The sequence below is a fragment of the Lissotriton vulgaris genome, unplaced genomic scaffold (genome assembly GCF_964263255.1).
Source record: "Lissotriton vulgaris unplaced genomic scaffold, aLisVul1.2 SCAFFOLD_474, whole genome shotgun sequence".
Lineage (NCBI taxonomy): Eukaryota > Metazoa > Chordata > Amphibia > Caudata > Salamandridae > Lissotriton > Lissotriton vulgaris.
In genome coordinates this window covers 130,971-148,502 of record NW_028248784.1, presented here as the reverse complement: position 1 = coordinate 148,502, position 17,532 = coordinate 130,971, and the positions used below count along the sequence as shown (strand labels likewise).

Sequence of the window (17,532 nt, the reverse complement as noted above, 5' to 3'; positions counted from 1 at the left end):
TTCCCTAGGTGTCATACTGGATATGGAAACTTGAAAGCAGTATTTCTGTGTGCCGGTAGGGGACATTGTGTTGCTCCTCGCCAACATTTAACTGTTCCAGAATTGCCGTGCTGAGCCACATATAAGGGCCACCCATGCATGCTGATGTCATTTCCTATCTGTGCCTCCAGATACGGATCAGGAGCTACTCCTTGATCTTTTCAAGATCCTTTTTTAGAAAGATTTACCAGTGTGCAAGGGCAAATGTTAACCCCTGAGAAAAACTGGGTTTCTGTAGTAGGGGATCTCTGTGTATAGTCATAATCTAGTGAATAGTCCCGCCCATGTGCGTGGACCCCGAAGCAATCAAAAATAATCTCTTAAAGTGTCGAAAAAATGCAGAACTGCACAGACACTTAAGAGAGAATTTAAAGACAGATAATGCAGCCTATAAACAGGCTACACTGTCCAGTTCTTCAACTAGAAATTCCACCAAAAATCCACAAACAGCAAAGTCTGTCCAGATTTCCCTTGCCTCAACAGAAAACCCCCTCTGGAATGATAGAGAGGAAGACATGGACAGACAAGCCCCATAGGCTGCCATTATGTGGCTCAAAACAGGATACTGTGCCTTTAAGAGAACTTTCCAGAACTTCACAGTATCCCAGAATGCACTGCAGGTCCCTTTTACTTTCAGTTCTTTTTTCCGGCTCCTGCAAGCAGGACCCTGGAGCATTGAGCTCTCCCTTTTTAGGTTTTTTGGTGATTTTTCACTACTTCTTTTCAAAGTTAAGTGCTTTATAGTACTTTGGTGCCTTTCTCCTTGGTTTTTGCACTCTGTTTTTTGTCGAATATGCCTGCATTATTCGATAAATGCCCGTAGTGCTCCAGGAAGAAGACCAAATCAGATCCCCATGAGGTGTGTATCCTCTGCCTTCCATCTTCCCATGTCCCAGAGGAGTGTGTGATCTGTCAAGGCTTCTCTGGCCGGACCCTGAAGGACAGAAAGAAGATCAGACTTCAGGGCCTCGAAGAAAGAAGAATGAAGGCACAAGGTGGGTCTGGAGGGGCTTCATCTGCCCATGCTGAGGCCTCTGGGGGGCTCCCCAGGGGCAGGAAGGCCAGCAAACGTCACCATTCTCCGCCTGGGTCGATTGCGCCCACTACGGCGTCGAGAGGGATGACTACGGTCTGTTCCCCATCATCGGAGTTGAAAGAATGTTACAAGACCATCGAAGTCCCCGGTGACTATATTTCATAGTCGTCGCCGTCGAGGCGACACCGCCGTTCGCCGTCGGCGAAGAGGAGACGATCATCGTTGAGGAGTGGATCGCCGTCGAGGCACAGGTCGCCGTCGAGGCGCAGGTCGCCGTCGAGGCGTAGATCGCCGTCGAGGCACAGAAGATCGCCGTCGAGGCATAGAAGATCGCCGTCGAGGCACTGAAGAACGCCGTTGAGGCGCAGAAGGTCGCCGTTGAGGCGGACGAGGTCGCCGTCGAGGCGAAGGCTTTCAACGCCGAGGAGGAGACGCTCAACGTCACGGGGCAGACGCTCGCCGTCTGGCCGCAGTTCTTCGACTTCGAAGAGAGGTGGAAGGAGGCCTGACGCCATGGGATGTTTCGCCAACGTCCCAGGCTGGTAAAGAAGGCGGTTCACCGGGCTCGGTGTATTCCGAGGTGTATACCCCTCCATTGCCGAAGGGTCCCCCTCCGAGGAATCCTACTCCTCCGTTACCTCCACCGCAACCTGGACCTCGGTTGCCAGAGAAGCCGCCTTCGATTCCCCCGAGGTCGACTTCATTGCCTATTCTTCCGACACCTCCCAAAGGGACACCTAAGCCGAAGGCCCCGGCCAAGCCCAAGTCACCTGCTCCGGTGGAACCGGTTGATCGCCCTAGGCCGAGGAGGTCACGATCATGCTCCGGACGGAGAGGAAGATCGAGGAGTCGACGCAGATCCTCCACCAGATCAAGGCATCGCCATAGGAGAAAGGGAACTAGGTCCCGCACGGACTCATCCAGGACCCGCTCCTACTCACCGACCTTGTCGGGCTCCCCAGGGACCAGAGTGTCTCCAGTGGACGACATTAGTACATTCCAGGAGGTTCTCCTGAGGGGGGCTGCAAAACTGGGTATCACGGTGATGGCTCCGACACCTACGACGTCCGTGATATTCGAAACGCTTCACAAGAGGCACTTGTCTCGTCCTCTCCTACCACTGGTACCTGGACTGGTAGAACCTGCAGAGGAGCTGCTCCTCACACCGGCGGTAGTGAAGGCCGCTCCCTCCCGGCTTCTGAAGAAGTACAGGGCCCCAGATTCGGACCTTTCTGAGGATAGATCCGGTCCCTGACTCAGTGATAGTGATGGCGGCCAGGAAGTTACACTCTACCTCCCCGTCCTCCACTGTGCCTCCAGATAAAGAAAGTCGGTGGATCGACTCGTCTGGAAGGAAGGCTTGTGGGACTGCGTCCACGGCTATGAAGGCGTCCAGCGAAGCGGCGCTGCTAGGCCGCTATGACCGGGCTCTGTGGGACTCCCTGCAACAGTTCGTGGAACTTCTGCCAAGAGACAAGAGGGAGGACTTCCAAAAGATCCTCAAGGAAGGAATGCTGGTGTCAAACCAAGTCATCATCGCAGCGGCGGATGTCTCCCTGTTGGCTGCCCATGGTTACTGTCATGGGATCAATCAGAGACGCCATGCTTGCTCAGGCTCACGTCACTCAAGCCGGAGGCCCAGCAGCGGGTGGCAAATCTGCCCTTTTCCGGGGAGACCTTATTCGGAAAACACGCAGATGACGAGATGGCCCGCATGAAGGCGGAGAACTTTATGGCTGTGGGCTTGGAGAAGCCGAAAGAAAAGAAGTCCTACCGCCCGTTCCAAAGACGGTTCGGTGCACAGGGTAGAGGACGAGGGCAGTCTTCGGGACAGCAGCAGCAGCAACAACAGCAGCAGTTCCGGAGACCCTTCCAGAAGCACCAGAAGGGTAGAGGGGGACAGCAGTCCTCTACAGCGAACAATGTCCCGCTGGGTCGCGACCCTGAGCTGTTACTTCCCCTTCATCCGTTACCCGCTCCGGTGGCGGGAAGCGTTCAGTTTTTTCTGGCAGAGCGGAGAAAAATTACTCAGGACAAGTGGGTGCTGAATATTGTTTGCAATGGATACAGTCTTCGGTTCATCAGCCCGCCTCCAGCGAGCCCTCCGGTCAGTTCACAGTATCAACTACGCGAGCTCCAGGCGGAGGCCGATATCCTGTTAAGGAAAAGGGCGATAGAAGACGTACCTCTGTCTCAAAGAGGAAGAGGTCTGTACTCCCGGATCTTCCTGGTTCGCAAGAAGGACAAGAACGAGTTCAGGCCCATTCTGGACTTGCGGCAGGCAAACAAGTGGATTCGCAGAGAAAAGTTTTGCATGCTGTCGTTGCATCAGATTTAGCCTCAGTTGCAACAGGGAGACTGGCTTTGTGCAATAGACCTACAGGATGCGTACTTCCATGTGCCCATTGCACACAAACACAGGAAGTTCCTGCGATTTCAAGTCGGCACCAATCATTATCAATACACAGTACTGCCATTCGGGATGAAATCTGCGCCCAGGACATTTTCGAAGTGTATGGCAGTGGTAGCGGCACACCTAAGGAAGAACAAGGTGTTTGTCTACCCGTACCTGGACGATTGGTTGATCAAGGCCTCCTCCTTCTCGGAAGCTCAAGCACACTTCCGGAAGACATGCGTTCTCTTGAACAAGCTGGGGTTGCACATCAACATGTCCAAGTCTGTCCAAATCCCGGTCCAGTGCATTCAGTACTTGGGAGCCACCATCAATACGCTGTCGGCAAGTGTGTCTCCTTCGGAGGAGTGACGGCGATCGATCCTTCGGAAGGCTCAGGCTCTTATGACCGCTCCATCTACAACAGTGAGGACGGTGTCTTCTCTACTGGGGTTGATGGCCTCTTGTATCTTCCTCACTCCTCATGCACGGCTGCACATGAGACCTCTGCAGGAGTGCTTGGAGGACCAGTGGGACCAGAGGAAAGGATCTTGGGTCGACAAGATATGACTGTCTCTGAATGCTCTTCAGTCTCTGAAGTGGTGGTGTTCAGCAGAGAATCTCCTCAGAGTGGTTACCTTCTGTAGGAAGGTGGATACCTGACTATGGTTGCCCCCAACTTTTTGCCTGGTGTTTTGCTGGTTTTCCGACTTAGTTAACCTGGGGCCCTGCCAATCAGGACCCCAGGCCTACTGCTCTCTCTCTAAAATGGATTCCATGTACCTTAGGTACATTTCCAATTGGTACAGGGCCACCTCATCAGACCCTGTAACTTAGGGCATAGGTGTACCCAGGGCCTACCAGGGGCTGAAGCATGTATTATGCCACCCCTGGAGGCCATCTAAATCTGACACAACTGGCTGCACGACAGCTGGGGCAAGGTGGTGTAGTCACCCTTTGCTTTAGATATAGTATACCTATATCTAACCCTAAAAATGGACACACAGATTCCTATCAGTCACTCCTATGGCAGGCCTTGACAATCCTGAAGGCAGAGTGCTTGGAATCGTGTGAAATGGTGCTCTGGCATGAGCTGAGCCCGTTTGCAGCTTGCGGAACCAAGTCCTAATAGCTGTTCCATGATAACGCATACCATATATTCTTAAGTGCATTATAGTCCTCGCGGTTAAATGCTAACTCTGGTATTGCTTTATCAAAACATGTCGAGTAAGGTGTCATACGAATTGGAATACTAACCCCTCGCCAATTCTGGCGACGGGGTTAGCATTCCACCCTTCTAGAGGGACACGACATGTATGTAACTTAAACGAAGCCTCAGCTCCACAAAATGGATGCTGCCACCACGGACACGAGTCTGACCTCCTGCTGCTGGGAGTCCTTCCAGCGAGGAGAGCTTGGACAAAGGGTTTCCTGTCGGGGGCGGTGCTAGCACCATCCCAGACAGGGTTTTGTGTATCCTGGGTAGGCAGGGCTTTACAGGAAGGTGACTGCTGAGTGGCACCCCAGTGCTCACTACGCATCAGCCGGCTAGAACCAGTTCCAGGGGCACACCAGCCCCTGGCCTGGGGAAAGTCCGGCATGGGAGAGGGGTGTAACCACCCCCCTTCCTGGTCCCACCCCTAGGGCAGGACCTAGTCGCGTACCCACCCCTTTCTTTAGGATAAAGGCAGGAGCGGGGACCCTTCCAAATTAGATCATCTTTGAATCAAGAAACGACTTTCTACGAAAGGACTTCAAGACTCTTCTCAAGATTCTCCCATGTGACTAAGGAGTAGTCACCCTGCATCCGCAGGCACCATCTAAGAACTCTGCGGTTTGCTGCACGTCCTTCCTCAGGAATCCGACCGACCAGCACGACGAGACCCGGCTTCCCTGGCACCTCTGACCTCTATCTACCTCTACAGCTAAGCTGAGAACCGTAGGTGCGACAAGACCTCGAGGGACCGGCCATCATCAGAACTGCCCAGCTCTTATCCAGCACGACCGCCGAGGGATCCTCTGGTGAGTGCTTTGGGGTCCGAGAAGCCCCGACCCTGAGCAGCTCCAGCACCGAAGTCCAGCCTCCCAGCATCTCCACGATCTGCGTGGGGCCCTTCTGCTTTTTGCTGCTCACCGCGTTGTTTGGCTACTAGCCCGCTGGCTTGTGGCCTTCTAAATGACGCCCGACGACATCATTGCTGCTGGTCTGGTTGCTCCAGACTGGCCCTTGCTCCCTTCCAAAAGAGGAGCACCCCGGACCCTCCTGGTCCACTCAAGACGCCATTTTAGGTCCACCGCGTGGGCTTGAATTTGCCAAGGCTTTGTTGCCCAATCCTGGGTCCAGCGACGTCGACAGCATCATCCATCGTGGGACAGCTCGCACCTCCATCCTGGTCGCCGACAACGCCTCCTGGTCCGTGAGATCTGCAGAGCACAACGTCGCCCACTCACCTAGTCGAGGTGACTACCATCCGGTGCCCTCCTGGTGCCACCTGACTACTGGCTAGTAGTCACGAACTTGGTCCCCTCTGCTTTCAGGTGTCATCCATCTTCGATCCAGGCTTGGATCACTCGAACTATCTTCACTGGTCGCCTGCCAGCAACTTCTTTCTTCAGGCTCCTGGTTCGTCTACGAGGATTCTCGACGTCTTTTGAGACATATGCAGCTGCAGCCCCTGGGCTAGGTAACTTCGGCATTTCGGTGCCCCAGCATAGCCTCACTATCCAAGGGTCAGGATCCACTGTCGTTTTCGATCTACCTTATCGGGTTCGCCCGAGAACACTAACTTTGTGAAATCTAGCTACCATAGCCTTTGTCCCGCATCCCGCGTGAGAGTGCACACTCTGCACCCGAGTCCCCTAGGCCTCCTACTAGTAATCTGAAGGTTCAGTAACGTAGTCCTAGCGATTCCAAAGCCTATTAGTATAGTACTTACCTGCTAGTAATTTCGCATTCCACTTTTGTAGTATATGGTTTTCCGTGCCCCTCGGGCATTTGTGTAATTTGTGCAACTTGAAGTATTTTCATAAGAGTTTTGTTGTGTGCTTAGTACCCTGTCCTCATAAAGAGTACAGGGCTGTTGTGATTCTAATAAATACACTGTTTATTTTCATAACACTTGTGTGGTGTCCTTTCACTTGGTGTTCAAGGGGTATATGTGATGGTATACCAGCTGGCTTAACACGCCCTCTAGAGTTTAGCCCGAAGACTGCTCGTATCCACGCTACTAGGATAGCTGGTCTAAGGTTGACTTACAACCAATCACCATAAGGGTCGTTTGGACTGATGCATAGTGATCACTAGAATAGTGAGCACTGCATATCAGGCCAACTTCTCACACCTTCCACAAGGACATTCCTACTCAGACTATCGTGACGGATGCCTCTCTCCACGGCTGGGGAGCGCATTCGGGAGACTTACAGATTCAAGGAACGTGGTCTCCGATGGAGTCCACGTATCACATCAATTTCCTGGAACTCAGAGCTGTTCACTTGGCACTGAAGGCTTTTCATCCGTCCTTCCAGACCAACTCTCTGCTTGTACAGACGGACAATATGACCATGATGTATTACCTCAACAAGCAGGGGGGCTCGAGATCGCGCACCCTGTCTCGGGAGGCGCAGACAATCTGGCACTGGCTTCTGGCCAGAGGATGGACGATAACGGCTACCCATCTGCCAGGTGTGCAGAATGTTCAGGCAGACGCACTGAGCAGACTGATTCAGGAAAACCACGAATGGGTCATAAACGACGAAGTACTAGGAGAAGTCTTCGAAAGGTGGGGAACTCCAGACGTAGATCTGTTCGCCACCGCCGAAAACAGCAAATGCCGAGACTTCGCCTCCAGGTACTACCAGCAAGGGACGCTGGGGAATGCGCTATGGATCAACTGGTCGAACAGCTTTCTGTACGCTTTTCCACCCATTCCCCAGATTCCAGCAGTGCTCATCAAGCTGTCCAGGGCACGCATGATCCTGATTGCCCGGAATGGCCCAGGCAGTGGTGGTTCACGGACCTGCTTCACCGGTCTCTCCTTCCGCACATATGGCTGCCGTGCAGGCCGGACCTTCTCGCGAAGTTCGGGGGGGCAGATGTTGCACCCCAACCTCTCGTCTTTGAGTTTGGCGGCATGGCTCCTGAGATAGTGCAATATGGCCATTTAAATCTGCCCGAGGATTGCATGGACATACTGAAGGAGTCTAAGCGACCTTCCACTTGGACATCCTATGCTTACAAGTGGAAGAGGTTTTGTATATGGTGTGAGTCCAAGAGCTATGACCCGACGACGTGCAAGGAAGATGTCATCCTTCCTTACCTTCTACATTTGGCGCGGTCTGGCCTTAATGTTCATTCCATTAAGGTTCATCTCGCTGCCTTGACTGCCTACAGGAAAAGCCCTTCACAGACTTCCTTCTTCCAGATCCCTGTGATCAAAGACTTCTTGGAAGGCTTGAAGAAAGTGTTCCCTCCTGTCAGGCTTCCTTCGCCTTCATGGGAATTGTATGTGGTGCTGTCCAGATTGATGAAGGAGCCTTTTGAACCTATTCATAAGGCTTCGTTGCAGCACCTGTCCTGGAAGGCCCGCAGGGTGAGTGAAATTCAGGCGTTGTGTTGCCAAGAACCTTATACTGTATTTCATGCTGCTAAGGTTGTTATGCGTACTCACCCTAAATTTCTTCCCAAGGTTATTTCTGATTTTCATGTCAACCAGACTATAACTTTGCCTACGTTTTTTCAGAATCCTTCATCTCCAACGGAAAGGACCTTACATTCCCTGGATGTTAGGAGGGTGTTGAAATTTTATCTGGATAAGACCAAAGATATTCGTAGGTCAGACCAATTGTTCATCAATTATGGATCGGTCAGGACGGGTCTTGCTACCTCTGAGCAGTCCATCTCTAGGTGGATTGTGTCCTGCATACAACTGTGTTACCAGAAAGCTAATAAGACCTTAGGGGGTAAGCCTAAGGCTCATTCCACCAGTGGCAAAGCTGCCACAACGGCTTTGCTCCGTAATGTTCCTATTGCAGCCACTTGGAAGTCGGCCATACCTTTGCTAAGCATTACTGTCTGGACACGGATGCCAGGGCAGACGCTCAGGTTGGGCAGGCTTCGCTGCGAAATCTGTTCGCACAATAGTGGTGTTATTTCTCGTTTCTCCACCGCCACTTTGGGGTGGGGATGGGCTTGCCATTCTATTCACTAGATTATGACTATACACAGAGATCCCCTACTACAGAAGGAGTAGTTTCTGTCTTGTAACTCCAGTTCTGTAGTAGGGGTATCTCTGTTATAGTCATAAGCGCCCGCTCTCCTCCCCGGTGGAGAGAGATATTCATGTAAGGAATGCTACAGGTCTGGCGTGTTACGCCTTCAAAAAGACTGAAAGTAAAAGGGACCTGCAGTGCATTCTGGGATACTGTAAAGTTCTGGAAAGTTGTCTTAAAGGCACAGTATCCTGTTTTGAGCCACATAATGGCAGCCTATGGGGCTTGTCTGTCCAGGTCTTCCTCTCTATCATTCCAGAGGGGCTTTGCTGCTGAGGCAAGGGAAATCTGGACAGACTTTTCTGTTTGTGGATTTTTGGTGGAATTTCTAGTTGAAGTACTGGACAGTGTAGCCTGTTTATAGGCTCCATTATATGTCTTTAAATTCTCTCTTAAGTGTCTGTGCAGTTCTGCATTTTTTCGACACTTTAGGAGATCATTTTTCATTGCTCCGGGGTCCACGCACATGGGCGAGACTATTTACTAGATTATGACTATAATATAGATACCCCTACTACAGAACTGGAGTTACAGGACAGAAACTACTCCTTAAGCCACGTTGCTCTATCGTAAACAGATGTCTGCGACAGACCCTCACAAACTATGTCTATGATGCCAGTGGGGTCAGAGCACAATTCCAGGGCCTGTGATGACTACGCTCCCATGAATCATACAGGACTCCATGGCAAAGCCATATGTTGCCAAACATTGAAAGACTCCATGGTATGGCCGGTTGAATTAGAAAGGAAGTCCCCCTTATCCATCCGAATATTATCTTGGCCGAAGTCTTCAGGTAAGTCCAAGAAGGAGCACAAGAAGTTCAAGCCGGAATTGGTCCTTTCCTGACACTTTTGAACTTTAGAGAGTTGTCAACGTGCAACCCTATGTTGTTCCCGATCTCCATTCGAGCTGATTCAGAGTATTTTCCTGATGCACTCTGAATATTTGGATCAATCTGGAACATTGCAGAAAGTGGATGCCTTCAGGGAGGCCATTCTGCACATTTGTGGCCACGTTACTGGCTCCATCTGGCGTGCCTTCAAGTCCAAAGGATCCGCAGGGGCCTTCAGTTTGACTTACATCAGCTGGTACGCCCTCTGCACTGTCTGTGCCCCTCGATCCCCACTCTGGTTCAGCACCAGCTAACATGCCAACTTTGGTTCCAGTATCATCCACTGCGGCAGTTTCCTTCCCAATGACACTGGTGCTGTTGGTGCCGGAGGATGGCTTATAGCATTTCCGACTCAGAGCAGAATTCACCTCGACCTCCACTCCTACCTGCTAACAGCCGATCGTCCACCCTTCTGATTTGGATACCTTGCCTCAACCATGTGGTAGGGCTTAGACATTACACAGTTTTTTCACCACTGGTGCATACAATGACAGTTATGAGAATGGTGATGATTTTGTCTTCCAGTATAATGAGGAGCTACAGGATACTAATGGGCTAGAGACTTCTCCGCACACTGGCCTTGTGTGTCCTCCCGGGCCTCAGAATAAAGAAAGCAGCTCATTCACTGTTATATGGAGGATGACAGAAATACTAGACCTACACCTTCCCCTTATGTAGGCAAAGACTAAAACCTCTGACAGAGTTACTCAAGCTTGGCCAGGCACCTACAGACCTTCTATTACCATTCAATGACACCTTTACAAACACCCTTTTGGATACTTAGACAAAACCATGTTTAGAACCACCAGTTAATTGGCAGGTAGAACGTTGTCATAGACCAGAGACATGTGATCCTAACTTTCTTATACAACATCCCACACCAGCGACCTTGGTGGTGCATGCGTCTACCAGTAAAGTCTTTCCCACCACCCCGCCTGATTGTGAATGTAAGAGAATAGAGTGATTTGGCAAGCGCATCTTTTACTCCCCTAGTCTTGTTCTATGATTAGTGAATTTTAGCTGCTCCTAAGCCCCTACTCTCATGCCATAGAGGACCTAAATATTACTGTCATTTCCAGCAACCTTAGGGCTTCCCTGACCAAAGCTATCCAGGGTGGCTGGGACATAATTAAATTTGTAATTCCATCTGGCCTTGGCATGATCTACTGCTTTGGTCAGGCTCTGCACGAGGAATGCTGCTGCTCCCACAGGAAGCCAGCTGTGGCCGCTGGACCTCGAGGCACCCCTGTAGCCCCCAATGAATCATAAGATGGAGGTGCCCCCGATGGACCATGGTATCCAGGACACAAAAAAAAGGTATGCATTGTCAGGCTGCATTATAACTAAGAGCAGAGCGGCTATTCCCCTCATGGTTACACTGTGCACACAGTGGCACTGGAACTAAGCTGTACCTGGGAGATGGGCCCATAACTAGGGCAAAACCGATCCTGGGTTGCTTGGCTTCCGGTTCAGGGAGGACCTGGCTTGGCAGTTCGTGCTGGACTGTTCCTGTTGGAGCCGTGTCAAGACTGATTTGCATATAGCTGGGTCCAATTTGAGGTGACATGGTGTGCAAATTAACGATGGATTGGGGTGCGGCCTGAGTAATTACCAGTGGCTTAGATTAATTTAAGCACTCCATCCATCATTTTTTTGTACATATTTTAGTGTGTCTCCCAAAGTGGGACAGGGACATCAGCAATATCCTAAGATGAATATGTGGGAGCTGCAGGGAGTGCAGCAGCCAACAGAAAATTATTTTACAAACTGACCCTATGTATACCAGGACATCGGATGCATGACCTGGGTAGAAGGCTTACTATTACCTTGAGCACTCATATGAATAAATCTTTTGCTTTCTGGCTCTGGAGTGCAAGGAACCCTAGTGATTGGCACCATTGCTTCTTCATGTGGTGTATGGCACATAAAGAAAGACTCAGACACGTTTGTGTTTGTTTTAAATGCAATGCTTTATTTAAAATGCTTTATGGGTAATCTTATTGAAGAACATTGGAAGACCTAAGCAATTTAATGAATGCATCTAATTATAATTTTGGTTCCATTGGATTTAATGGTGAATCATGACGTGATAGTTTTATTAATGTGATGACACCCTGACGTGGTTGTTTTAATAATGTGGCCAGTATTCCTGTTTTATATATATTGATGTGGTAAACCGTTCACAAACCAAGTAGGTCTGGCTTATATATATATTGATGTGACAACAGCTTGACATCCCCTATAGTGTAATGGTATATCTGGGGGGCATTGCGTGTATGATAACCATTACTAATTAATTGGTCATCTGGGAATATTTCCTTGTTATATAGACCGTCGGACAAATCTCCAACTAGGAAATCCAGCTGTTGTATACCTATGAGTTACTGAATCTTCAACATCTTTAGTAAAGTTCTTTGTCCTGTCATCCCTCTACTACCAAGCAGGCAAAGATCTGCTTAATTCACCATACTCAAAATGTTTACGCTTGATAATAACCGGCTGTTGATAGCACTTGCTGTTTAAATGGCTGTTGTACTCTGTTATGCATGTTCCTGAAGACTTTATAACCTTTGTGCCTATTCCTGATCTAATGAGTTCTCTAATAATTATAGCTCTAGTCTCTTTATTCTGGATTCTAACTTCACATTCTTTTCCTGTCCTTTCTGACTCTACGTTTTTATAGTAGGGCTAAAACCCATCTGAGGAAGGCCTCATATGTATCCCAGTCAGCAAACTGACAAAGATAAACCAGGATTGAACTCAAAGAAGTTGGCTTTCTGAGATTTTAGTTTCCCTTTTCCTTGATTTAACAGTAGTTTCCTATTCAATGTCAAGGAGGTTTGAATTGTACAGGTGTTAGAGGGAATATTAACTTTACAGCATATAAGTGAGCTGGAAGATGAGTAATTTCTTTCACTTTTCTGTCAGTGATTTATCTATTAAGAAAGCATTCTAATCTAGATAAATGTCTGTATTGCTTTGAATGCAAGATATATATCCTATTTCTCCACTGGCACATTCTCTCCAAATATCACTCAAGCCTAAGTCCTGGATCAAATCCATCAGGACCCTGCGTTTAATCCTGGGCGCAGGACTACGCTACGCTTGCGGAGCGTGCGTAGTTTGCGCAACTACGCACTACGCGAATTGCACGTAGCACAGTGCAAAAACCTGTAGCATAGCGGGCATTTTTTGCTTGCTCGCGGTCCTCAACGTCAAGTTGGCGACCGCGAGCGAGCAAAATCTACATCTCGGCGAGACTTTTTCCTCGTTCGCGATCAGCATCATTAAGTTGCCGATCGTGAGGGTGGAAAATAAACCTCCTGGCGAGATTCTCAACACGGGGAGGTCAGGTTTCTCATTTCGAGTGGTTGCGCATGCTCGCGACCACTCGCGATGAGAAACTACCAATCCGCGTTGAGAAAGCTGCCGCTCGAGTACAAATCTACTTGAGCGGCAGAAAACGACCGCTTGCATATGTGCAAGATGCGGTTTGCAATGATTGCATAGTGCGGACAAGCATCCGGCATTGTGCAATCAGTGCGAACAGCATTTTCCCTACCGCAGTTTGCTTAGCTACGCGTAGCTTGCGTAGTGCGAAGTGCACTTCGCATAGCTACGCGTAGCGCTACTAGGCAAACTGCGCCCAGAGTTACCTGCATACCTTTGGGATATTCATCATTGAAATTGTTGATCCGTCCAAGGTGTTGTCTAATATGGTATTAAAATCTCCTCCCACTATGCATGGAGCAGGGAAAGCAAACACATTCACAGCAAATGTAATCAGTGAGTTTATGTAATCTATAATCAGTCCATAAAAGAACGCACTTAAGAGAACCGTCATGTTTTGTCTGCCCCTAGATCGAATATCTCAAACTTAGTAAGTGGACTGACCAGAATAACAAACCCTTAATTGGACAAGATTAATCTGAGCACAATACCAAAAACTTGTGCCTACTAAGGAGTTCTTTACAGTTTACACCCTAGTCCATTTACGTTCCTGGATTGAATCAATATTTCAAATAGTTCTAACTGGGAACCTCTTGGATCACCTATTGGGGAGAGGCTTTTTTCACTCTGGACCACCTGCCTAATAGCTGAAATTGCTAACTTCAAGGGTTTATATTTCTTTGTCGACCCCCCCCACACACACACATATTCGTTATAGTCTAGTTTCGCTAATGGAGTTGATCTTTGGTTTTCTCTGTTCATTTTTACATCACTGATTACTTAACCATATTAATCGGTTCTGTGTAAGACCTTGTGTTGCCTTCATTGTTAACCTATAAAGCTTATCTATACCTTGGATGACCATGCAGTATAGAAATCTGCTAAACAAATAAAAAATAAATGTAATTTGGAAAACTATTCAGCAGGGCTCATTTTAAATAGAATGGGGTTTTTCTAAAGGCATAGAAGTGGACATAGAGTAAACCCCAACTGAAGACCATTTCTAAAAGATAACTGGAAAATAGGCATGTGTGTTCTTACATGAAGTGTACACAGATATGCTACTTTGTTGATGGGTGTGGCTGCAATGCTGACCTAGTCAGAGAAAGCACCCAAATCTCGTAACACATAATATTTTACCTTTAGAGGAAATTGGGTTCAGTTAATAAAACAATGTTTCTGAACTTCCAGGCAATGTTAGTCAAATATATTTTCAGTAGCATCTGGTGAATCTGTATACTTTTTATTCTTGAGACACCTATGTAGATTGCTTGGTTTTTGGATCCTTTTTATCAGTATGTGTTAAAGCAACAAAATGTATCATAATTTGCCTTTTCTTGCTACATAATGTGGTCCTTATCTGACGTATAATTCCCTTGTCTCTTGACTGCACAATATACTCTGTGGAGTTCATCTACAAACAGCAGAGGAGCAACCCACAGGAATGAGCATTAAAGAACCAGCCATGGTATGTGCCATGGTATGTGCACTGAAAATTCACCCAGGAGAGACAGGGAACAGCCCAAAGGAATAGACATTATATTACCATAATATATGCTCTGTGAAGTCCACCCAGTTGTGGCTAAGAAGCGACCCATAAAATCGGGTGTTACGCTACTTGCAATGCCATGTAGTCCGAGAAGTCCACCCAGGAGGAGGACTAGTGCAACCCACAAGAGTTGGTGGTGAACAGCCTGCATTGGTTAACGGTCTAAGCGTCCATGCAGAAGTCGCATGGAGCAAACGCCTCAGGAGGTCTAACATAACCACCCCCAGTCTATGCACTGAGAGCTCCAACCAGGAGCAGCTGAGGAGTAACTCATAAGATTGGGCAGTTTCTTTGTGGCCATGGGATGTGTTCTAAAGTTCTATGTAGGGTTAGAAGAGGTGAAACCCTCAGAAAAGGGCTGGCTACAACTAGCCATGGTGTGCCTGAGGAGACCATCCAGGAGCAGCAGTGAATCCATATACTCTGAGGGGTTCATCCAAGTGAGGTGGAGGAACAACCAATAGGAATGTACGTGATCTCATTAGACATGGTATGTGGCTTAAGGAGTGCACCCAAGAGAGGCCGATGAGAACCAAGCAAGAATAGACAGCACCCATCCAGTCATGAGTTATGAACTCTAAATCCTCTTGGAGTTGGGAGAACAAGCTTAGTGGAATGGGAAAAACAACCAGCCGTAGTGTGGGCTCTGAGGAGTCCACCCAAGAGCAGCAAGGAGCCACCCATAAGCTTTAAACAACCAGCCCTAGTTTACTGTCTTTATTGTGCACCTGCACAACAGGGGAGGATCCTGGTGGAGGCAGCTTTGAAAGTCACCAAGGGTAATATTTAATCCATAAAGAGTTCCAGGTGCCCCCAGGAGCGTATGTGTCAAATGGATGGAAATTGCTGTGGAGGGAAATTGTTTGGGATGGATAAGAAATATATAGCTTCGGTCTGTGGGTCCACCCAGGCATGAGTTGATGCTTCTCACATAAGCGGGAGGTAAGAGGCCATGGTAATCTCACTTGGGCTTTTTCCTGCCACACAGGTTCCTATGACTGCCAGTTTCAGGAATCGTCAATATCTGAGCTGCTCAAGAAGTATAAGTGTTGCTGTGAGATGAGTTGTGTGTGAATTGTTAGATGACTATTTTGTTTATGTATGTAGTCTGGTATTAATGTAGTACAGGTGAAGTGGTATTGCTGTCAACAAAACCTTGCCCTTGTGTTTTTATGATCAGACCATTGTATCCTGCAACTAGTGCATTTTATCTGTCAATTCTCTGTCTTTCTTCTCTCAGGGACGGTGTTTCTGCAACTGCCGTACTCCAAGCGCAAGTATACCTCTGGACAGCAGCGTAGGCGTCGTAATTCCACCAGCTCCACCAACCAGAACATGTTCGGTGAAGAACGAATTGGCTACAACTGGGCTTGCAACACCATGCTTACCAAAACATGGCGCTCCAGTGCCACTGGAGATGAGAAGTTTGCTGACCGGCTACTAAAAGACTTTACAGACTTTTGCAATAACAAAGACAACCGTCTGTATTCCTTCTGGACTACCTGCCTAGACAGGATGCATGCAAGTGCTCCCTGATGGATTGCGTGCTATCTCAGTGGAAATAAAGTGCCATGAACTTGAGTACAACAACATGTGAACCATGCCATTACTCCTTCGAAGGGGGATGAGTCAAAGTGCAGTAGTTGCTTCTGCTCCATCTATGGCTGCTGTTGATCAGCAGTTGCTTCTGTTCGACTTGCGATGTCTGATGAAATGCCTGGAGCCTTCGCCATCAGACAGAAATGAGCCAAAGACTGACATGGTGACCACCGTCCACCAAGGATGCAAACGCCAACTGCGTAAGCTGAACGGGTCACCCTCCAGTGTGCATTAAAAGCTAAATGAAAGGAGACAGTGACTATGATAATATGAAAAGCGCCATCCATGTGCCAAGGTGACTCTGCAGTTTGTCATGTCCTTTTGTTGCATTGAAACTGACCAACCACACAATCATCTCCTTTATTCATTTAGAGGAATTGTATGAACGTGTATGTGTCTACCTGTGCACAACAAAGAAAAATGGTCTTGTCTGTTCTTCAACAGAAATAAGTGCCTACTCCTACAAATTAAAGGCATAAAAGCAGTAGTAATTTGGTGGTCATTGTCTTGGTGCTTTTAGGCACTACTATAGATATACATACGTCTGAACCAGGCGATGAAGCACATATACAGATAGAAAATGCATTTATTCCCATGGTATATGATTGTTTCATGAGAAAGCAATGCACAGCATAATTTGAAATAGAGAAATGAGATGAAATAATGAATATTACAATTCCCAGTAGCACAATATATATTGCAAAACCTATTTACTTTGAACTTATTATTGTTGCATTACCATTCAGTGAATACGAAAAAGTTGTAAGAATATCAGAGATGTTCAAAAGAGAGAATAATTGCAAAAATTGGTGTAGGGTGAGGAATTGGAGGTGTAAAGAGTGTAGGTTGCCGCTACATGTTTATTGCTGTCAATTTGACCTATTTGAGTACAATGTCTTCCAATTGAATTGTATAAGAGAATTGTTGTGACCACAAGTTTTCTTCTGTTGTTAGTGATATAGCCCCAAACTGTACTTGAATTGTGGCCTATTCCCTCAAATGGGTGGCCTTTTTCCCAAATGGTCCCTTTTTGCTGGGTTAAAGAGTGCTGTGAGTATGCTACATGTTATAACTTTGAATCTCATCACACAGACTCATCCTTGCATCCTTCAGAAGTTAACATAATAATGTGGACATAACAACATCTGTTATCATTCCTTTGGGACCTTGGTGAGCTCAGACTGTATAAGGATCAGACATCTCTTCCACATTCATTCGACCTTCAATATTGCTTCTTATTGTCCACCAAGATTCTCATATTTATGTCTCACGTTGTCCTGTCGAAGCACGATCTGCACCCAGAGAGT

General features: G+C 47.9%; 1 protein-coding gene across 1 annotated transcript in view; it reads left to right on the top strand.

The window, feature by feature from the left end:
* LOC147663828 (GATOR1 complex protein DEPDC5-like) overlaps positions 1-16,927 on the top strand; it is a 585,638-nt gene extending 568,711 nt beyond the window's left edge. Inside the window, exon 43 of the mRNA XM_086950176.1 lies at positions 15,867-16,927. Coding sequence (XP_086806302.1) covers positions 15,867-16,162 — 296 coding nt within the window. The 3' untranslated portion in view covers positions 16,163-16,927. The remainder of the gene's footprint in view (positions 1-15,866) is intronic.
* The last annotated feature ends 605 nt before the right edge of the window (positions 16,928-17,532 follow it).